Consider the following 23,501-nt stretch of genomic DNA (forward strand, 5'->3'; position numbering starts at 1 on the left):
AAGTTGTACTGTCACTTTTTTTACTCCCTTGTTAGTAACTCGGCCAAAGCCACCTCTTCCCTAAAGCTTTTGAAATCACCTTCGAATCTCATCCCTCTGAAATGAAGCTTTGCATGTTAATATTGTCCAGTTTCAGACCATCTGAGTTCTTGCTACCCTGTAAAGTACCTTATACATTGATGCTATATAGTTCTATATGATACATACAGAAGAAAACCAACAAACAGTTCCTAGAATAGCAGGTTTCAAAAGAAGTTCTTTTTTAATTCATCCGTTGTGATTTAAACAGCTAGTAAAGCATTTAAAAAAATAGATTTAAAACCAGAATGCTAAAAGTCTGGTCTAACTTGCAGAAAAACTCTGCCTTTGGTGCCATGGTACAAGTCACTACCATTCTGATACAGTTTTTTTTGGGGGGGCACTGTTCCCATCATTAAGTTTTATTTTTTAAAAATCTGTTTTGTTTCAGTTGATCAAGAAGTTCCTTTAGAGCCTCCAAGTGCAACCACTACAACTACTATTGGAATATCTGCAACATCAACTACTTTCACAAATGCTTTTGGAAAGAAGAGGGCCAATGTGGTAACAACTCCCAGCACAAATAGAAAGAATAAGAAGAATAAAACAAAAGACACTCCTCAAAATGTGCAGATAATTTTGCCAGACCAGCATATAACTCTAGCACAGCAAAAAGCAGATAAAAATAAAATCAACGGAGAGCCAAGAGGCGGTAGTGCTGGTGGGAATAGTGATTCTGACAACTTAGACAGCACAGATTGCAATAGTGAGAGCAGCAGCGGTGGTAAAAGCCAGGAACTAAACTTCACTATGGACACACACTCTTCAGGCGAGAGACGATATGCCTCAGTACTGCTCCCTTCTCAGGAAGACAAGACTAACACCTCAGTTTCCAAAGTGCAAACCAGGTGAGTCACAAGTTATATCTCCATTACTGAAGCTTTTAATGAGTCTTTTTCATGCTAGCTTGATGCTGAAATGTTTCTGAATGCACATGTTTTGGACTTTGGGCTTCAAGGTTGGGGGATTAGAGGCTTTAAATTACCTTATAGTTCCCCAAATTAGATGTTGCTAAGGAGATGAGCTCTCCTTAGTAACCTCTAATTCATCCCTCCTGATCAAAAACAAAGCAAAGCAATTAAAAGCAACAGCTGCACGTTAATCCTCCAGGACAACAGTAACAGCAAATGATATCATCTAGTTTTGCCAGAATGTAACTTTGAAGACAGGGTTGGGCAGCAGGTTCTCTGACCTCGTGGTGAAGGTGGGTGTAACAGATGCTGCTTGCTCTGCACATGAGCACCTGTGTGCTCCTCTTAGCAATTGCCATCCTCCTGCATCAAAGGTTTCCTGTTGGTGGGAGCAGTGACCATTAGCATGCAAGTGTGTTGCTTAGCCAAGGCAAGGTATGCTAATGGTTTCCAATTCCCCATAATCTAGAGCAGGGGTGGCTAACGTGATGCACAAGGCCATTTCCCCCATGACACCCACCTGTCCCATCCATACCTGACATGACTGCAAAGGAACTATTGGGAATATTAGGGTGCACTTTATACAGTGGTACCTCAGGTTACATACGCTTCAGGTTACAAACTCCGCTAACCCAGAAATAGTGCTTCAGGTTAAGAACTTTGCTTCAGGATGAGAACAGAAATCGTGCTACGGCGGCGCAGCGGCAGCAGGAGGCCCCATTAGCTAAAGTGGTGCTTCAGGTTAAGAACAGTTTCAGGTTAAGAACGGACCTCCAGAACGAATTAAGTATTTAACCCGAGGTACCACAGTATTGTCCCTGTGCAAGCAAGGCTTGCATTCGGAACCTTTTAAAATTTAATACTGAATGCAAGGCCCACTGGAATTTACTGCTTTATAAGGAACAGTGGGAAGCTCTCTTTAATGCTCCTGGTCATTCCTTTGCAGTTGTGGGTTTGCCTGCCGCCACAGTTGATGTCATGTGTGGGCAAGTGGGTGTGGTTAGAGGGAAACAGCCTTGTGGGCCTAATTAAGACCCTTTAAAAGTTTCCCATGCTCGTTTTAGAGAGATCCTGTGAATACATTTTGGCTACAGACCTACGCTTCATGATTAGCTAGTTCCGTATTATTTAAAAGATTCATACCTTACATTTTTTATAAATAGTACAAGGTACCTAAGAACATCACTATTAAAATAACAAAACATTAAGTTTTTACAAGATCTAAGCAGAGGGGCTGGGGAAACCCAGCCAGATGGGCGGGGTATAAATTGTTGTTGTTGTTATATAGCATAAAAAGATAAAACAAATATTTAAAAGCAACAACAGAAGATGAAACAATTACAACTGACATATCTAAGTAGCTCAAAATCAGCCAGCTACTAAAACCAGATGTTATAGTCCAAAGTCAAGTCTTCTTCTTTTTTAAAAATCTTTGGCATTCACTATAGTTTCAAGTGGCAGGATCATGACTAACTTGTCTCAGAGGTGAGCACCAGGGCCTTGGTACAGCTATGGAGAAGGGAGAAGGTCCTTTTCATGGTCACAGCCAGATGGATTTCAGTTTTAGTTGCAATATATACCAGTTTTGGTCTGCCCAGGCACACACAGGTTCTGCCTCTGCATCATTCAAACCTTCTAGAACTAAATCTAGATACTTCTGGTGTAAAAGATCTGCTCTTTGACTATAGTGCTTATGGCCCATGGGGTGAATTCCACATTTTTCTGTTCAGTTCCCTTTTCAGCCACCATTTTACCATTAGGGAGAATTTCTTCCAAGTGCCATCTTCAGAATTTTCTAATTGGGTCTCTTCACATACCATGTAACATGAACTGGCCCAATACCAAGTACCAGATGGTTTTTGAGTACATTCTAGTCACAGCCTGGCCCCAGTTGTCAACTTAAGCTGAGTGGACACTTCAGATGTGGGCTATCCTTAGCCTTGTTCATACAAAGATACCTTCATCCAGTTTCTCAATAACTAGCTTACCAGTCTCCTATGTTTGTGCCCCCACAAAAAAACACAAAGCTGAGGTTGCTTACCTGAAATTGATGTTTCCCACATAGCTATCTGTGCATCCACACAGTTGGTCTTCCTTGTTGCAGGTAGCTGTATAACTATGATACTTAAGTGCCAAGCAGGAAGTTGTGGTACATTTACACTACCCTTGGGCAGATCGTTCGTGCCCAAAGTTAGTTTTAAATTCAAAAAGTTCTGAACAATTCTGTGCACAGGTTCATAACCTTTAAGCGTATCTGCATAATTACCACTCATAAGAACACCAGATTCAGGTAAGCAGGCTGTTCAACAGTCCCCCATCCCCTTTGCACATAATTAATGCAACTGTTGCCACAAAACAATTTACGCTGCCATTAAGTGTTATCAAAAGTTATTAATCTTTTATCAAAATAAGTGCCCCCCCTACATAGTCATTAGCGCTGATCTGTTGATAGAGCTTCCTGTATTAGGAACAAATGTTCCATATTCTGTGCTCACCTGAACTCATCTGGAAATAGGATTATGCTGCCTGAGCACTTGGAGGACCCTGTTGATAACAGTTTGTATCATTCACTTACATGGAATTCAGTAATTGGAATTGAGGTTTTGATCATTTGGTGGCAGGCAATCAGTAATCAAACTTATCTTTGTTTTTAGACTTGAAGGTGAAGCTAATCCAAACTCCTTAACAACAAGTTATAAATCTGTGTCTCTGCCTCTGACGTCTCCGAACATAAAGTTGAATCTGACTAGTCCAAAAAGAGGGCAAAAAAGAGAAGAAGGCTGGAAAGAAGTAGTGAGAAGGTAAGTTGTTTTCATGCAGTTTCATGAATGGCATCTGACCAGTTTGAGCATGATTGGTAATTTAGTCAGTTTTGAATTGGGGGTGAAGGTATGACAGTATACGAATGGTAGTGGATACACGTGTCAGATTTTTTTAAAAAGCACTTGGCGTTTGCTAACTTTAACATACATTATAAGTCTTAAATGCTGTGGACTTGAGGAGCAAACATTAGGGTCACATGCTCTCTCCTATCACACAAACTTAAGTGTTAAGTAGCATCACATAAGCAGCGCCTACTCATGGATCCTAGTTCACAGTGAAGGTTCTGCACGTGGAGGTGGGGAGTTGAGCCTGAGGTTTGTGTATGCACCCCATTATGTAAAGCTGAGATGCTGGGTGTCTGGGAAGCAGACTGTCAATTCTCTTGTAAGAGCCCTGTTGTTGTTGTTAAGTTAGTAAGGCTCGAGGATGCAGACAAGGTGCTTGGATTAGTCAGGGCGACCACTTATGCTCTGGACCCTTGTGGCTGATAAAAAACTAGCAGTGAGGAGACAGCTGGCTGGGCCAGGCAGGTGATTCATGCCTTCTTACGAGAGGGGTTGGTCCCTGCCTGCTTGAAGGAGACCGTGGTAAAACTACTCCCGTTCTTGGGCAAGGTTCTAGAGTGGATGTTCATGCACCAGATTCAGGCGCTCTTGGTGGAAACTGAATTTCTAGATCCATTTCAATTGGGTTTTTTGGGTTTTTGCCTGGTTTTGGCACAGAAACTGTTCTGGTCACTCTGTATGTTGACCTTTGCTGGGAGAGAGACAGGAGAAATATGTCCTTGTTTATTCTTCTTAACCTCTTAGCAACTTTCAATACCATCGACTTCTGGAGCAGTTGTCTGCGTTGAGGGTAGATGGCACCACTTTGCAGTGGTTCCAGTCCTACTTGGATGGTGGTTCTCAGATGGTGATGCTTGGGGAGTGCTCTGCAGCCTCGTGGAACCGTCAATGTGGAGTTCCTCAGGGCTCGATTTTATCCCCTCTGCTGTTTACATGAAACCGCTGAGAGGGGTCATTTGGAGTTTCGGAGTACGTTGTCAGCAATATGCTGATGACACAGCTCTACTTCACCTTAGCATCTGCAGGTGAGGCAGTGGGTGTGCTGGACCGTTTTCTTGCCTCAGTAATGGACCAGATGAGAGCCAACAAGCCGAAGCTCAGTCCAGATAAGACTAAGGCACTGGTCTGGATGGATGGGAGGTTGCCTGCTCTTGATGGGGTTATACTGCCTCTGAAGGAGCAGGTAAGCAGCTTGGGGTACTCCTGGATCCTTTGCTGTCGCTTGAGCCTCAGGGGGCCTCAGTGGTGCTGATTGCCTTCCATCCGCTTTGACTGGTGGCCCAGCTGTGCCCCTGTCTGGACAGGGATAGCCTAACTTCTGTTGTCTGTGCTCTGGAAACCTCTAGGTTGGAATACTGAAATGCATCATACGTAGGGCTGCCTCTGAAAACAGTTCAGAAACTTCAGCTGGTGCAGAATTTGGCAGCCAGGTTGCTTACAGGTGCAAGACAGTGTGAGCATATACTGATCCTGGCCGGACTACACTGGCTGCCAATTAGCTTCCAGACCCAATTCAGAGTGCTGGTTTTGACCGATAAAGCCTTAAACAGCTCAGGACTGCAATACCTCAAGGACCAACTCACCTCATATAAACCAACCCGGAGCCTTCAATCATCCTCTGAGCCCTTCTTTGTGTGCCTCCTCCATGAGAAGTCTAGAGGGTGGCAACACAAGAATGGGCCTTTTCCGCAGTGGCTCCCCATTTGTAGAAGGCTCTCCCCAGAGAGGTCCATCTGGCACCTTCATTATATATCTTTAGGCACCAGGCAAAAACATTCCTCTTCAACCAGGCCGTTGGCTGATTGATATTCTGCACATAGCTGTCAACGTTTCCCTTTTTTTAAAAAGGGAAATTCCCTTATTCCTAATAGGGTTCCTCGCAAGAAAAGGAAAAAGTTGATAGCTATGATTCTACAGTTTTTTAAATGTGTTTGTGAGAGGAGAGGTTTTTGTTTTAACTACTTATTTTGTTCTTTTATCTTGTGAACTGCCTTGAGATGAAGGGCAGTATATAAATTTAATAAATTATTATTATTAATTAAATTTCTGTACTACCCTTCAACCGAGGAGCACAGGCCTATTTACATTATAAAAAGTACACTTAATAGATGCAAACAACTTTGACATTTTAAATCTGAGCCGTTAATATGAAACCATATACTTTTCCATATGTAACAGTTCTGATGTAACTTTTTTCTTGGCTGCTAATGCATTTGTAAACATATTAACAATAGTGAATCTTGTAGAAATATGTATGCTTCCAAAGCCTTCCCTTTCTGTCAAACTATTTTAAAAAGAGATATTTTGCTATCCTAACAGAGCTATAGATTCTGCCCTGTCTAGAGCACAGTGATTCTAATGAAGTACTTAATCCTGTTGAAATGGGGAGGACAATAAGCCATTAACTGCTCAACTGATTTCAATGTGCCTTAAATGGACTGCCATCTAAATTATGTACAATATCAGGTTCCATATGCCTATCACACCAGTTTCTTAAGATTTCCTAGTGTTTTAAATAATTGTGATATTTTAGTCTTGACTAATCTAGGGTATAATTAGATCATGTTTTGGAAGTCCCTACAATAGTTCCATATGTGTAGAGCTGAGTAGATCTGGGACCTGCTAATATCTGGCTTGGAGATCCCTTGGGTTTCCACAGAGATCGATAATATATATGTAACAAATAAAACAGGGGAAATGAGAGAAGGTTTTCTTGTCTGGACCTGAGCTTGAAAATGTATGACTCGAAACTCTTTTCATCTCTTGCCTAGAAAACTAAGGAAAATTGTATTTTCTATCCTTGACAGGCAAGTGGGCAGAGTTTTAAAGGACCCTTCCCCTAACAACACTCTGCAGTCAACGCCAATTGAACAGTTTCAGCTGCAGAGAGGCGGACGCTGCCTTTCAGGAGCAAAAAGGTACTTTGGTGGCATTCAAAAATTCTGCATTGGAATTGAAGAGGATTTATGAATAGGCTGTAGATGAGGCTGTGAGTAGAATCAATGAGGGTTTAGAACTTCAGGGAGTATGGATTACAGGGGTTTATGTATCACTGTCGGAACTGAGCTGAAGAGAGGAAGAAAATAGAATCCATGTGAGGAAGTGTTGGGGAAAGGGCTTTTAAACTTTCAAGGCTGCTGGAATTGTTGGAGGGAATGTCATTTTTTAAAACAACTAAAGGAAAAGATAGTGACTCAACAAGTACAAGATATATAATAACAGGGATTTTTTAAAAAAACAAAAACCTTTCCATGACTTTCAGCACACATGGAGCTTCTTCATTAGTGTTTTCAGAGCTGTAGGGTAAAATATGTGGTATATCTCCAGTTCTAAAGCATGCATAGCAGTTAAAAGGCATAGTAACCATTCAGTTTGTCAGTAGTACACATATTCTCAAGGGGGGCTTTTTAAAAGTTTGGCAGTTAATGTGTGAATTACAGTAGCATTATCTGAAGAGCTATTAGCCTAAGTTAAACAAAAATTCACATGCCCAGAACACACATCTAACAAGGCCCAGAATATCCGCAAGAATATCACTTTAACTATCCTGAGATGCTTGGCTAGTTATCAAAATGACATACTATAATATTTGGTTAAAGGTAAAGGACTCCTGGATGGTTAAGTCCAGTCAGAGGCGACTATGAGGTGCAGTGCTCATCTCGCTTTTCAGGCCGAATATATTATAATACTACCTAAATCTCTTAAACTTAAAAGCAGGAAGCCCTCAAAACATTTATAATTTTTGTCATTTAGGTCAAAAAAGCTCTCTGTCCCAGCATCCGTTGTTTCTCGAATAATGGGAAGAGGTGGGTGCAACATCACAGCAATCCAGGATGTCACTGGTGCTCATATTGATGTGGACAAACAAAAAGATAAAAATGGAGAAAGAATGATCACAATAAGGTAGAGTGCCTAAAATCTAATGTTTAAAGCTCATGTTTTTCAAATGGATTTAAGTTGTACTGAACTGAGCCTTGTGTTCTAAAGATGATCCTGCCTTCTCTATTTCAGGGGTGGAACAGAATCAACAAGATATGCAGTACAACTTATTAATGCCCTTATTCAAGATCCTGCCAAGGAACTGGAAGATTTAATTCCTAAAACTCATATAAGAACACCTGCTTCCAGCACCAAGTCAGTCCATACAAATTTTTCATCTGGCGTCAGTACTGCTTCAGCTTCAAACAAAAACTCATTTCCCCTTGGAGCTCCATCTCTTGTCACCTCTCAGTCATCAACGCTGTCTACCTTCCAGTCTGCTAACAAATTAAGCAAGAATGTCCCTGCAAACGTGCGCTCTTCTTTTCCAGTCTCTCTTCCCTTAGCTTATTCCCACCCTCACTTTGCCATATTGGCTGCCCAAACTATGCAACAAATTCGTCACCCTCGCTTACCGATGGCCCAATTTGGAGGAACATTTTCAACCTCTCCAAACACCTGGGGACCATTCCCAGTGAGGCCAGTTAACCCAGGCAGCACAAATAGCTCTCCAAAGCATAACAGTTCAAGTCGCGTAGTTAACCAGAATGGCAATATTTTGCAGCCTGAATCCACGGGTTTAGCTCCCACTTGTCCTGGTACTGTCTCTTCAGTAGTTGCATCCTCTCAGCCACTCTGTGTTACAAGTAACCGGACTCCATCATCGGTCAGGAAACAGTTGTTCGCTTGCGTTCCTAAAACAAGTACCATGACGACAGCGATCTCAACTGTGACAACTACATGTAGCACACTGCCTTCAGCTTCTCCTGCACCTGAAAACACTGGGCATGTTCCCACTACATTTCTACCCGCTAGTGTTCCACAGGCACAGCAGTCTGCACTTAAAACAGATGCTGTTTCTTCTGCCCCAGTACCCAAAGAAAAGGCATCAACACCAGAACAATCTGTTGGAAACGCATGTGTGCCATCATCGGTTGCTGCTAGCAGCAATATCTCATCTGGCAGCACTTCAGGAGTCATAGAAACGTGCACATCTAGCAGTCCTGCACCTCCAAACAACGCGCAAGATGAAACACTGCCGACCAATATGTCTGACTTAAGTCCTCCCATATCTATGCCTTTTTCTTCCAGTTCAGAACCTACTCCATTAAGCTTAGCTTCACCTAGATCGGTTGCTACGGATAATCAGGACAATGGTACCTTACCTCAGTTAGCTGTACCAGCACCCCGTGTCTCTCACAGAATGCAACCTAGAAATTCATTTTATTCAATGGTACCAAATGCAAACATACATCAGGAACCTCAGTCCATTTTCGTTACAAATGCAGTACCTTTGACACCTTCGCAAGGGCCACCACCCACAGTTCAGCTGTCATCGCCCATGAACGTTATGAACGGTTCTCAGATGCATATTAACCCAGCAAACAAATCCTTGCCTCCTACATTTGGCCCAGCAACACTCTTCAATCACTTTAGCAGTCTTTTTGATAGCAACCAGGTGCCAGCTAACCAGGGATGGGGAGACTGCCCACTGTCCACACGAGGAGCAGCAGACCAACCTTACACTGTCCAGTCTACGTATTTGGGTAACTCTGTGATGGGGCACATGGAAAATGTGCATCCTGATAACTCCAAGGCTCCAGGGTTCCGGCCTCCTTCCCAGAGAGTTTCAACTAGTCCTGTAGGTGAGTTGCTATGTTCTGCATGGAAAGGGAGATAATTCTTCATGGCCTCTTGATAGCAATTGAAAAGCTTCCCCAAACTTTAAAATTGTTTCTGTGATCCTGAACCAGAGGAATACTGAAAACAAGAATTGTGTTGGGTCTTTGATTAATTTTACTCAGTTGATATTTTCTTCATAATGTGACTTAATATAACCAAGAGATGGGAGAATTGGTGTGACTCTGTAGAATGAACGTTGGCACACAATATTGGTTCAGGTAACTTCTGTGAAATGATGGGGGAAACAGAACATCCTAAAGAAAAATTCTGGCCCATATAGATGATGGGGACTTTTTGTTTAATCCTTCGCATACCCTCATACCAGTCCCTCTAAGACAAGATAATGTGATTCATTGATAAGTTAGCCTTTTTCTTTACTCCATAACAAAATGGAACCAAAAGTTGCATTTTAGGAAAATGTTTCTCAGCATTCCACCTATTAAAGCTTTGCTCTGCTTTTTTATTTTTGAACTCTTGTCAGAACCATAATGAAATAAAAATAAGTTGCAAAATAAAATAGGAAATGGAAGGATGGCCATTCCCTCTGTTGCTGATTGGTGGTGTTGACCAGTTTTAATTGCAGTCAATACAAGCCACACTCTTTGATTATGTTATGCTTGCACTAAGGTTTTGCATTGTGCTTTATACTTAGCAGATGATAATTCCTCTTCAGTCAGCTCTGAGATTTCTTACATTCTCAAACTTGAATTCCAGTAGGGTTCAGTTAAAAAAAAAAACCCCACTCTGAATCTTTGCTGCTGCGGTTTACAGATATTTATCTTTGACACATTGATGTAATAACCAATTGCTGAGCATAGGCAGCATTTCTAAGCCTCAGTCCTGATAGTACTAACCTTTACAGAGACCATAGTTGGTAAAATAAGATTAAGAAGGATTTTACTCAACTTGCTGCTGTTCATAGTTTAAACCAAGTTCTGCATTGCATGGGCACTATATCCTTGTGACCTGTTTATGTGAATTCCGTTGTGAGAAAATTATGTGTGTACTAATGGACATAAAGGAGACTTGTGGGATGTTAATTTAGAAGCCTTTCAACCATCCACTATGTGGTGGCATTTAAAGAACAAGCAAACCAGAATAGTGACCCTCAGTTACCCCACAGTCATTCTGGGGATGAAGTGAGGCCCTGTAAGAGCTCTTAAAATACACCACGCAGTAGATGCAACAAACCACATAGAGAGAGGTAAAGTGGAAAAGCACCTATATTCAGCCATCTGGGGAGGTGTTCTCGCTAGTTTAGAACCTAAATATGCAAGCAAAATTGCTTAATCAACCATGAGAAAATGGTCTTGAGCAGCAGACTATCCCATTATTGGCTTTTGCTGCAAAAGAGGAGCAAAATCTTTTCATTGAGTCTACAGAAGGGATGGGGAACCTGTTCAAGATGTATTTGAATTTATCTCAGCAAATGTGGCCAGTGGGCAGAGATTATGGGAACTGTAGTCCCAACAACATCAAGTTAACCACTCCTGGTCTACATCATCTAAAAATGTGGTTTTGAACTGAATTCTACGCTGGTTGTGTTTTCTTCCCTGATGTTTTGAAAAATGTTTAATGCCTGCAGTAAGAGTGACAGTTTAATGTTGTGAAATGCTCACATCAAGCCAGGCTGGTATTAGTTTGACTCAATCTGAAAATGTTTGCACTGCAAAACTATACAGGTAACTATGCCATTTTGAGATTACGGTATATACTGGGGATTTGACCAATTTGGCAATAACAAATAATTTCCCCTATCTTGGCTTAACTATTTATGCCAACTCAACTATGCACAGAACATCTATAAATATTCTCCTTAATTTTAGGTAGGATTGTGAAAAGCAGTTCATGCTAGAAGCAAGTAATATTTAAAACACAGTATGTAATTAATTATTATATGGGCAGGCTAGAAAAATCCCAAATGTAACCCAGCCCTATTTAATGATAGAAATCAAGATAAATGAGAATCTGTTTATCCTACAGACCTCATCAGATTATGATGGGAGGGTTTCTGTAATTCGTAGTATAACTGGGTAACAAGTAGGGTCTTTGGAGTTATTTTCTCAGACATAATCATATTAATTGTAGACTTACCTTCTCTAGATCCATCCAGCAGCTCCTCAAACTCCTCTTCAGCGCCTATGGCTGGTTTTTCAGCAAACATTCAAGGAGCACGGGTTTATCTTCAAGGGCCAGCACCTGTTGGGACCCCCAGCTTTAACAGACAGCATTTTTCACCACACCCTTGGACAAGTGCTACAAATTCATGTAGGAGTTTTGGGGGTCTGTCTAATTCAACTCTTCAGTCTGTTGGTATTGACCTTTTTGCTGGCTGTATGATTCTAACACATAAATTTGTTTTCAGCATTAATTAAAGAAATTGAGGCAATTTGAAAAGATGAAATTACTGAACTGCTTAAAAGGGGCCAAATTAGACATAACATGCAGTCACATGAAGGTTCCCCTTCCTTTTCAGAGAGTTTGAGTAGAAGAATTGATGGAGTGAGGGTTGCTTGACTTTTCCCATCTGGCTTTCCCTACACACAAATCTGTCACAATTACTTTTCTCTCTGTTGGAAGGAAGATAAAAATACCCTTCCCATTTCATTGTTTACCCACTCAAATTTGCAGCTCCCTATGACCACTGCTGGTCTTAAAAACAATTTAAAGGAAACATGCATGCAGTTGCACATTTGCTTTAGTTTAGACCCAATACTTTTAAACTGCCTCTATCTATCCATCTATCTATCTATCTATCATCTATCTATCTATCTATCTCTCTATCTGATCCCAGACAAGTTCAGAATATCTGAATGTAAATAAGTGATGCTTAAGTCATGTTATAGATTCAGCTAGAGTTGGTCTATATAGGATGCTTGCTGAATGAGATCAGCTCTTGATAATTTTGTTTGTTCAGCAGTGATTTGGAGGAGGCTGCAATTATACGCCACAAGGAAGCTGCTGGCTGGCTGCCTTTGGGTTATTTCTCCCCTTATCTCTCTCTTTAGTGGCTTATTTATCCTAGACATTGGTGTATGGAGATGGGAAAATCAGTTGAGTGCTTGTTAACAGACCACTACGCAGTCCAGTCTGTTTCATAGATCAGTCATGGAGAAAACGTCCCCTATAATAAACTAGAGAGCCATTGGCTCCTATGTCAGTCAGGGACAAAGAACAATAAACCTGGCAGATAGCTCTGAAGTATAAAAGTTTAAAGAGCCTAGATAAACTTAGGCAGGGTGACCCAGCCTTTTGTTGAGGCTGATGATTAGAGACATTTGGGGAAGGGAGGGAGACCCTTTTGGCCAACAAGTCAGATCTTAATCTCACTGCACTCCATGGGCCCCCTTTGGCAGGTGAGCAATCCCAGCCACCTGTCAGAATTGTCCAATAAGAAGTGGTCTGCTTTGCCAATGCATTCCCTGAAGCATGTTCTCAAACAGCTCCTTGATGGATGTACAGTTTTGAAGACATAAGCTAATAATAAACTATATCATGAAGCACCATGTTATAACCTAATTTAAGATGCATTAAAATTCAAAACACAGTTTTCATCTATTTCAAAATACTGATACTTTACCAAAAAAAATGTTTTTAGTATTTAAATCCCGCTGATTACAGTAGAAGTGTACTTTTGCTGAAGCATTGAGAATTTCGTCTCTAGTGGAAACTTCCTAGAGCAGCAGTTAAGGTAACTCAGCATTTCATGTGTGATAAAGCAAGAGAACTGTTTTTTCATCAGGTGAATCTCCTATTCCATCAGTTTCCTCGGGATCATCCTCGCCCCTTTCAGCTGCTTCTGCACCTTCTTCTCTGGGTCAGCCAAAATCAGGGAGCACAGCACAAGATCGAAAGGTGCCACCGCCTATTGGAACAGAAAGACTTGCTAGGATTCGTCAAGGAGGTTCTGTCACACCTACCCCCTTGGGAACCAACTTTGCAGCTCCCGTCGGACACAGTGGTATCTGGTCATTTGGTGTTAACAATGTTTCAGGTGAGTATCTCAAAGGAAATGATTGTAAGAGTTAAAGGAAACAGTAATTTGCAGATACAGGATAAAGGTTCCCAGCCGTATTATATCAAGCTCTTGAGCTTTTAACTAAATAAATCCTAAAGAGTCCATTGTTTAGACAGAAATTATTTAAACATCTTTAGTACTTTAAACATGTATTCCTGCACATTGTGCTTTTTCCTACTTTGTGCAAGAGTCGAAATCTTCCATGCAGGAATTTAATAATGCCAGTAGTAGCCCTGAATAGAAGAGTGTTTCTGAGAATAGCCAGGAAGGTGGCTAAAGAAGTGGAGCTGCAGGAAAATAAGTCTATACAGGGATACAGAACTGTTGCATGGCAGAAAGTTCAGAGAAAGGGGAGTGGGAAAAGTGGCTGATAGTGAGCCTTGTGCAGCATGAAAGGAATGAAGACACATGAGTAGAGAGAGCTCCAAAGCGAATCTTCAAGTCAGTGCAATGCTTCCCATGGAGTCAGTGTAGGAAACTGGAAAGGGGTGATCGGTATGGAGGAGACACAATGGTTTAGAAGAGGCATTCAGAGCAATTGAAGATAGCAGTTAACAGGAAGGAAGATCTTTCGATAAGTAATTTTCAGTAAATTGGATACGGAAGACCATTGAAAGGGCGTATAGAGGCTAGATGAGAACCTGGAGATACCAAAACGGGAGTGGTGCCAGGGTGTGACAACTTCTAGGATATGGGAAGAAAGGGGGGGGGGAATACGTGCCTTTGATGTGCAGTGATCAGACCCCAAATAAGGGAGGTACTGGCAAAAAGGGAACCCTATGATAGCAGCTGGAGTTTTAATTCCTGATTTTTTTGCTGCAGCATTTTCTATTTCTGAAGAGGCAAGTCCTTTTGAATTTCAAATAGTAGTTTGTATCTTGGGGAGTAGGCATTGCTGCAGTGAATCAGTAAGTGAAGTTTCAGCTACTACTAAGTAGTTCTGTTGTGCAGGTATATCCTGCTAGCACCATGTTTGGCTTGAGACATTGGCAGGACAAAGTACAAGAGGATGTTGGTGAGGAGGGAAAGGGACAACGTACCCTTAAATGGCACAGCAATTGTTTTGCATGGAGGTAGTCCCAGGTTGAATCCCTGGAATCCCCAGTTAGAAGGATGACACAGAACTATCTGCTGCTAGTCACAGATAATACTTGGGCTAGATGGGCAAACAGTTTGTTATGATAAAGCAGTTTCTCATGTTCCTAAACCTCAGGCCACAGGAATCTCAGGAGGGTGGCAGATAAACTTTGTTAAAGGACACAGTCATTAATCTTGGAGAATGAGGACTGAGAACTAGTCCTTGGATTTGCCATGGAAAGGTCACTGCCCTTGAAGAGCAGTGTGTGTAGAGTTGGGTGGGCTCTTCCTGCAGCAAGAAGGAGCTTTTCTAACTTTTGGGTAATAAGAGAGATAAAATTTGATTAATACGAGAGATTTTTCTGATCCCTAAACAAGTGCTTCGTTATCTTTCTAGAAGGCATGTCAGGTTGGTCTCAGCCTGTCATGGGAAATCATCCAGTTCATCAGCAGCTGTCGGATCCTGGCACCTTTTCCCAACATCAGCCGATGGAGAGAGATGACTCTGGAATAGTGGCGCCCTCAAATATTTTCCAGCAGCCTATGCCGAACAGCTTTGTAGATTTCTCTAAAGTACGCTTTCAAAAGTTTCTCTCTCACACTTACGCAGTCATACTATGCACAGACCTCCACATAGTTGCTTCAAATCAAACTAAATCATACAGCTGTAGAACATTCTTAGAATTTGTATTCTCAATGGAAGGTGTTTGTGAACACTGGGGGCTTCTCAGCTTCCAGTCCTTCCAGAATAGCATCATTTCTGTTTGTCTGGGGTGTCTAATAGGCAATTTGTGCTAATTGGGGATAACATTCTGCATTGCTTGCAGTTTTGTGTATTAATATGTATTGTTGCGTATCTCTGCTTGTTCCACTTGCCATAAACCAGTAGTTTGCCTACCTGCCAAACCCCTTCCCCCCCCCCACCTGGCCATTCCCTCATTCCTTTAAATCTCACTCACCCCTTGCCTGTCTCCTTACAGCTCGCCCCAAGTCCCACCCCCTTTTAAAGGAGGGGAGAGATGCTTCTATTTTCTCTGAAGTGTCTTCCTCCCTTCTGTTAAACCTTGGTGCAGCTGTGTTTAGCAAACAGAGGGAGGTGCTTCACAGAGCAATTTGCTTGCACAGCTGCCTACCTGCTGTTCTGTTGTCACACTGGAGTTGGTGTGCCCTGCTATTGGCAGCCATGCAAACTGCCAGGTGGCAACAGCCTTACATTTTGATGTGTATAGGAAAGAAGAGCCTGTTGCACAGTAATATAGTTACTCTTGAGTATCCAGGATTGTATATGTGCTATGGAGAGGAAGACTTTCCAAACTACTGGTTTATGGGTGGAATTCAACATGGTGCTCTTCCAATCATTCTGTTTGCACAAGCATTCCAGCTTGCCTGATTGAACAGTGTTCAGGAAGGTTTTCCTGACCCCCTAGAAGTCCTTGTGCAGGGTTTCTGTTGGTGGGGGCTGTTAGGTGAATCCCACCCTATTTGTTTATAAGTTGTATAGGAACTGTAGAGGATTAAAAGAACCTTAATAATTAACAGCCATGTTATAATTATACCAAAATTAGCACAAAAACCCAAATGGAAAACCAGCACAATCAAATACAATATATAGCATATAACTATAGCAGCCATTAAATATGTTTAGTACATTAAAGCATCAACCATATCGCAGAGACTTAAAGGCAGGTCTTAAAGGCTTGTAGAACAGAAAAATATTAACATGGAATTGAAAAGACGACACAAGACAGGCTTCACTGGGAAGAACATTCTATAATTGGAGTCTGCCCAATAGAAATGGCCCTTCGTGTCTACTCTGAGCTTTAGTTGCGTATGTACTGATGGGCATTCTGGAGCCCACAGGCACAGTGTTGGTGACCGCTACCTTACAGTACAGTAGGTAAATGTGCTGTTAGGCATGAAGGTCTGTTAGGTCCAATGTCCCAATTTACATAATATCTTGTGGGCAGGACCAGATTTATTATGATAGAAGAGGGATTTAATTGGTAAGGAAAGCAGTGTAAACATTAATTTGGATGGGAAAATTTAGGAACTGCCCTGGCTTCTGTTCGCTAGAATGTTCACAAATTTTCAACAATATGCTGGTAACAAATAAATGAATCTTATCTCGTTAGGCAGCTTCTAAAAGAGGCAGATAGGTGCTAAAATGTGCTTTTATATTATGTGATGAATGTAAAAAAATAATAATGTAGGGTTGACACAGATACATTATTCTCATGTAGAACATGAGTTGGTTAGTCTATGCTCAGGAGCCTCTTAGAGGTGGTGTAGAATTCTGTAGATAATATCTGCATAACAGTAGCATTGTACTCATTAGTTACTAGAAATAAAATTGCTACTGATCTGTAAACCTGTTTCTCTGCTACCATTTTCTGTAAATTGCCATGTCTCTCCTTAGGGCCTTCCAATTTCCATGTATGGAGGCACTATTATACCGTCTCATCCTCAGCTAGCTGATGGACCAGGTGGGCCTCTCTTCAATGGACTGCATACTCCAGATCCAGCATGGAATCCTATGATAAAGGTTGTCCAAAATTCAACAGAATGTACCGATGCTCAGCAGGTGCAGTAATTAATGCTTTTTGTACTATTAAATTTTCAAACATCTGCCTTAAATAATATAATTGAATTTTTGTAAGAGTACTAGGAGTGTCTTCATTCTTCCATCCTAATGTTACATTTTCCTTAAGTGTACTTCAAAATGGAGTCTTGGTGGGATAGCTGATCATTAAATCTGGGTTTTGGGGCCAAGCTTTAGTCAGCTAGAACTTGGTTTTTTGCACCACTTGATTCTGTAGGTCTTTGTATAGTGGTGTTGGAGCCATACTCTGAAATTAACTATTTTGTGATGTTTCTCCTCCTGTAGATTTGGCCTGGCACCTGGGCGCCTCACATTGGAAACATGCACCTCAAATACGTCAACTGATTTAGGAGGGCCTACCTTTTTCTTTCCTTTTCTTTTTTTTAAGCCTTGTTTGGAGAAACATATGACCTTGGAAGAACTTGGGAATTTTTTTAATGTGCCTAACTAAGCAATTTTTCTGCGGGCTATAACAAGAGAAACTTGTTTGCCCATTGTGTAAGAACAAAATGAGTTACCTATTCAACTGATTCTGTTCTCCAGTTAGTTTAGCCATTTTGAACTCAAAATCGGATGAACCTAGTGCTTTTGGCTAAACACTACTGAATGCTACTTGTATGCAGCAGAGAACTAGATGAGTACATGATTTCAACCTTTTAGGGTGATAAATACATGTATAATTGTTTACATACTTAAAAGGAAAAACGTTGAGTAAATTTCATGTCGTATAGTGGCTCTACTTTATGTAGCCTGTATTAATGTGAAATATTTACCTGAATATTCAATAAAAAGATGAACATTATAAGTTTTGTGTAATGATCTTAATGAAATCAGTTGCAAGATTGTACCGTTGGATTGGTACTGTCAGTAATTTTTAGATCATTAATAGATTCTCAGCACCTTCGAAAACTGTTGTAGTATATACAACACTGTTTCCAGTACTATTAGCTGTTCTGGTATTTGATAGAAAGTCAGAGAAATCTAGAATATGGTTGAATCACTGGACGGCCATGGTGGCTGACTCCTCAGCACTATAGCCAAGGGTAGCTTTATTCAGCGGACACAGTCTACCAGGTTGTGTTAAAGTAGGTACTCAGAAATCTAACACAGAACAAACCAACCAAAGAATCATCAGCAGGTGTTAAGAGTACATATAACAACACATCAAGCTCCTTCACTTAAGTAACAGATTCATATTTAAGTACACATTCCATACCAACCTAAGGTATCTATACCCAACATATACCTCAGAACTAAAATTAAATTATCTTTAAACATGGAAAATTCTTCTCTGACTTCAACTCTCAAAAATGGACTTGCAGAGTTACGAGATGCTATGCCAAAGCCATGTTTCTTCCTTGGGAAGTAGGTGACTTTACTGTGCTGGTGCCCTAAGTCATATTTCATAGCGATGCTCTAAAACTGGCTGCTTTAATATGAAACCTCAACATCAGTTAATTAACTTGTCACACAGCTTGTCGTATTTCTGGATTTGGAAGAGCTTGCCATGCAGAAGCAGAAATACTAAGTTGTGTTTGGCTGGAGTGCACAGAAGAAAGTTAATTTGTTTCCAACACAACGAGGCTTGCCAGCAGGCAAACACACTCATCTCCTTCACAATGTGGCCCAGTAGTGAAACTAGTTGCTGACTAGGGAAAAGGCAGCTCATCACCTAAATAGTGCAAGGCTGCAGATGATACACTGGTGCACTTAGTCTTTTGGTAACCAATGATGAGTATGATGTAGGACTCTGTGTATAATAATCAAATTTATTGTGGGCAGATACAGTCAGTAAGTTCTCCAAATGCTCAGGATGTAGAGAAGATTTGGGAATCTGTAATTCTATGTAGTAGTTCAATTGCCAAGCTCACCCAGTGAGCTTAATACTTGAAAGGGGTTTTGAACTAAGATCTTCCTGTTCAGATCCTGCCCCCTAGAGCATCGGTAGGGAACCTTTTTGGCCTGGCAGGCCATATCTCTGTAACTTCCCTACCCCGTGGCCAACTTTAACAGATGGGCAGAGCCACCCACCTGCCAAGGTTAACCCACAGGAAATACACATGCTAATCAGTCAGCTGATGGACAGGTAGACATGGTTCAATGGGGTTTTTGTTAATCCAAATACTGCAATATGTAAAGTGAATTGAGAGTAGATTCCCATTTATAGAAGTGTGATCTCAGCTGCCAAATCTGGTCACCTTATGACATCGAAGTTCCAAGATACATCAGTAACTTTTTGCACATTGTTCCAGCCTGCCTGAACACACAAAATTCCCAAGTGAAGAAAGAGTCTTGCTATTTTGCAGGGTTTGAACGTTACATTCAGCAGGTGTAAATTTTGAGGAAGAGATGTTTACCTGTCCTTTACAAGTGCAAAACACATAAGAAAATAGTAGTTTAGGGTTTTTTTTAATCCCCACTGCACCCAAAATTCCTGGGTTGGAAGCAAGTCTGGCTTCCTTCATTTCTGGTACACATGACTAGGAATGTAGCCTGTACAAACTCAGCTGGGAGTGTACCCTGTGGAATGTATGTTATTAGGACAAAGACTAGCCTCTGGTGGCAGCAAGAGCAGCACATTCCTCCCTTTGTGAGAGTTTTGTTAAAGAGTGATTAAATGGAGGACATGGATGTTTATAACCAGCCTTAGGAGCAAGATTTTGACACACACTTCTCATTTTCAGGGCTGTACCATGTGCATTTGTTAGTGTCTGTCTGGTTGCATTATTCTGATAGTCTGTCCAAGTTGTGTTTGTCTAGCAGCTCGTCTAGCACCACCTCGGGGTGGTGGAGGGAATTCCACTACAATGCTGTTAGTGAATCTTTATGGTATCAAGGAAAAAAATCCTTAAAGCTAACAGTGACAAAATTGTTTGGTACAAATTGCAAAATGACCTTAATCAAGGGCTTTCACCTCAGTCTTTTATAACCAACAATCCACTGCTAATGGATAAATCTCCACACCATACATAATTTTATAAAACACTATCCTATAATTATTATTATTATTATTATTATTATTATTATTATTATTATTATTAATTATTTATACCCCACCCATCTGGCTGTGTTTCCCCAGCCACTCTGGGCGGCTTCCAACTGAATATTAAAAACAGTACAGCATCAGACATTTAAAACTTCTCTAAAGAGGGCTTCCTTCAGTTGTCTTTTAAAAGTAAAATAGTTGTTATGCTACAAACATAGCCTTTCTTAGTAGGAAAGGTACTCCAGGTCCCCATTCATTTTTATTACCCTACAATACCATGTGATGGGCTTGTCAGAATTGTGCAAAGTATTCCAAGTGTGTCTGCACTGCAACTACATATTAGGACATTACAATACTGACAGTTGTCTTTTAGTCCTCTTATAATCAAAGCTACCACATATATCCAACATTAGCCAGAAGTAAGACTAATTTTGGATGTTACCAAGTATCTCTTTGATGGGGAGAATATTTTTATTATTCATGAAAGAAGATAGAATACAGAAAAGAAAAATACAGCTAATAGCCTTTGAATACATTAGGACAATTCACAAATTACAAATCATATCCATAAATTAAAATATTGGAAGTCAGAAGGATTTTACAGCATCAGAGTATCGATCAGAGTTCACAACTATATCTCTGTATCTCGGTATTTAGAGATCTTCTGAAGAAAAACTTTTAATATCCATATTGTGTGGTGCTGGTAACAAGTTCTAGACGTTGGTGTATTGTACTAGGATCACGTGGCTGTTGCATGAAGAAAAAAATCTTCCAAACCGGGGAGGGGGGGGGGGAGTTATTTAAGTGTCTGCTTAATCCAAGCTGATAGTTCGATTTCTATGATATGGCCATACTTGGTCATATATTTTTCTTTGCTTACACCTAGATAGTTTCAATATCTTGATATTCGCATTCTTGCAGTTTAAGTATCTTATTTGTAAATATCTTTCCATTGGTCTGGGGGCCATTCCCAAAGAGCCACGGTGGGGATTGGCTATGAGTTTTGTTTTGTGATCAGATTTCTGCAAACACAACTTCCCAAAATTCTGCTGCCCAACACTCGTGCCAGATGAGCATATGTATGCCTTTTACTTTCTTGTATCTCCAGCATCACAGAGAGATTGTTGTTGTTGTAAGATAGAGCTGCAAGTGTACAGTACCATCTCAAGGCCATTTTTAACAGGGCCTCTTGGGTGTGGGCTGAGATCAAGGGAATGGAGACTGAAAACCAAATGTTTCCCTAACCTGAGGTGTCTATTTTGCTAACTTTTCCCAGCACCCTTGGAACACCTGAGTCTGAGTCTAGCCCAGCCAATAGCCTATAATGTATGAATTTGGGAAACATGCTGTGGCATTGGTATTGTGGGTAAAAATCATTTGCTCAGAGGCAGCCAAGTACCTTTTTTACTGCAGCATCATATGTTGTTGGCCTTTCTTGAGTAGACCTAGCAGTCACACTAATTTCAGTGGGCCTACTCTGAGTAAAATCTATTTGACTACTACCCAAAGATGGTTTTAAAACCATTAAAATTGAAAATAATCATGCTAATAGATTAAAACTAAATACCAGTACACAAACAAGAGCCAATCAAATGTAATGCTGCCAAAAGCTAAAGCATTTTTAAGTGGTACCTAAAACTTACCTTTGGGAAGGACCATAGCTCAATGGTAGAACATACGTTCTGCATGCAGAAGGTCCAGGTTTTGCCTCCAACATTTCTACATAAGGCTAAGAAAGCTCTGTTTGAACCCTGGAGAACTCCCTGACTATTAGTATAGAGCCTACATTGAGAAACTACAGGTGGTGGTCTAAAGTTTGAGACCCACCGAAGAAAAAATCCCTTCTGTGGCCACCCACCTTTCCTGTATGGTCTTTTAATATATGGGTATGGTTGTATTTTTATTCTACATAAAGTATGAGTCCTTATATTTAAAACAAACTACACTAGGATTCTAGCAGTTTATTATTTTTATGCACAATTTTGACCAAGCTCTCCAGCTTTCTCCTCTCAGCCCTGAGGCAGATTAGAGCTAGTGAAGGAGCCCAAGGTCACCCAGTGAGCTTCATGGCTAGTCCAGTGCTCCATGTTTGCCCTACACTGACTTGCAGTTTGACTCCTTTGGACACTATATTTGTAGAGCAAATTGCCTCTAGTAGGTAAGAAACCAAGGCATGGCAGCTGAATCTAAAACATTGGGAAGTAAATCACTGAATACAATTGTTATTGTTTTTCAGTGTTGGTGTTGCAGTGTTGGGAGGTTGTTTTTAGAACACTTGAGATAAGAGGAGCAAAATCATAGGGCAACCCACATGTGAAAACCCACTACATGTGAAAAGGATCTAGGAGTCTTGGTTGACCACAAACTTGACATGAGCCAACAGTGTGACGCGGCAGCTAAAAAAGCCAATGCAATTCTGGGCTGCATCAACAGGAGTATAGCATCTAGATCAAGGGAAGTAATAGTGCCACTGTATTCTGCTCTGGTCAGACCTCACCTGGAGTACTGTGTCCAGTTCTGGGCACCACAGTTCAAGAAGGACACTGACAAACTGGAACGTGTCCAGAGGAGGGCAACCAAAATGGTCAAAGGCCTGGAAACGATGCCTTATGAGGAACGGCTAAGGGAGCTGGGCATGTTTAGCCTGGAGAAGAGGAGGTTAAGGGGTGATATGATAGCCATGTTCAAATATATAAAAGGATGTCACATAGAGGAGGGAGAAAGGTTGTTTTCTGCTGCTCCAGAGAAGCGGACACGGAGCAATGGATCCAAACTACAAGAAAGAAGATTCCACCTAAACATTAGGAAGAACTTCCTGACAGTAAGAGCTGTTCGACAGTGGAATTTGCTGCCAAGGTGTGTGGTGGAGTCTCCTTCTTTGGAGGTCTTTAAGCAGAGGCTTGACAACCATATGTCAGGAGTGCTCTGATGGTGCTTCCTGCTTGGCAGGGGGTTGGACTCGATGGCCCTTGTGGTCTCTTCCAACTCTATGATTCTATGATTCTATGAACCCTTGGTCACAACTCCATGGGTTAGTCTGGAGCTAAACAATGAGTCTGGGTTCAGACAACACACTAAGCCAAACTATGGCTTAGCTCAGCATGGCAGAAGAGAAAAGTGGCTGCTGTCTCTTCTCCTAGAGCCCACATGCTCATACTACGCCATGGTTTGGTTTAGCATAATGTGTGAATCATGCCAACATGTAGACTGTTGGCAATGTCCAGTACAGCCTAGACGGAGGATGCAGACTTGACACCTTGCTTCTGAGGTGTCGTTGGCTTCT

The 23,501-nt window shown here is 41.2% G+C and overlaps 1 protein-coding gene across 22 annotated transcripts in view; it reads left to right on the plus strand.

The window, feature by feature from the left end:
* LOC310767445 (ankyrin repeat and KH domain-containing protein 1-like) overlaps positions 1 to 18,037 on the plus strand; it is an 88,078-nt gene extending 70,041 nt beyond the window's left edge. For 4 of the 22 annotated variants that reach the window (XM_083624386.1, XM_083624404.1, XM_083624396.1 and 1 more), the window contains 10 exons: positions 470 to 926; positions 3,644 to 3,790; positions 6,685 to 6,795; positions 7,631 to 7,780; positions 7,889 to 9,501; positions 11,642 to 11,851; positions 13,281 to 13,532; positions 15,031 to 15,206; positions 17,050 to 17,214; positions 17,518 to 18,037. In XM_083624386.1, coding sequence (XP_083480512.1) covers positions 470 to 926; positions 3,644 to 3,790; positions 6,685 to 6,795; positions 7,631 to 7,780; positions 7,889 to 9,501; positions 11,642 to 11,851; positions 13,281 to 13,532; positions 15,031 to 15,206; positions 17,050 to 17,214; positions 17,518 to 17,577 — 3,341 coding nt within the window. In that variant the 3' untranslated portion in view covers positions 17,578 to 18,037. The remainder of the gene's footprint in view (positions 1 to 469; positions 927 to 3,643; positions 3,791 to 6,684; positions 6,796 to 7,630; positions 7,781 to 7,888; positions 9,502 to 11,641; positions 11,852 to 13,280; positions 13,533 to 15,030; positions 15,207 to 17,049; positions 17,215 to 17,517) is intronic. The other 18 variants (XM_083624406.1, XM_083624391.1, XM_083624400.1 and 15 more) reach the window with 12 other exon arrangements.
* Positions 18,038 to 23,501: the final 5,464 nt, after the last annotated feature.

This window comes from Podarcis filfolensis, assembly GCF_964270895.1.
Source record: "Podarcis filfolensis genome assembly, chromosome: 7".
NCBI lineage: Eukaryota > Metazoa > Chordata > Lepidosauria > Squamata > Lacertidae > Podarcis > Podarcis filfolensis.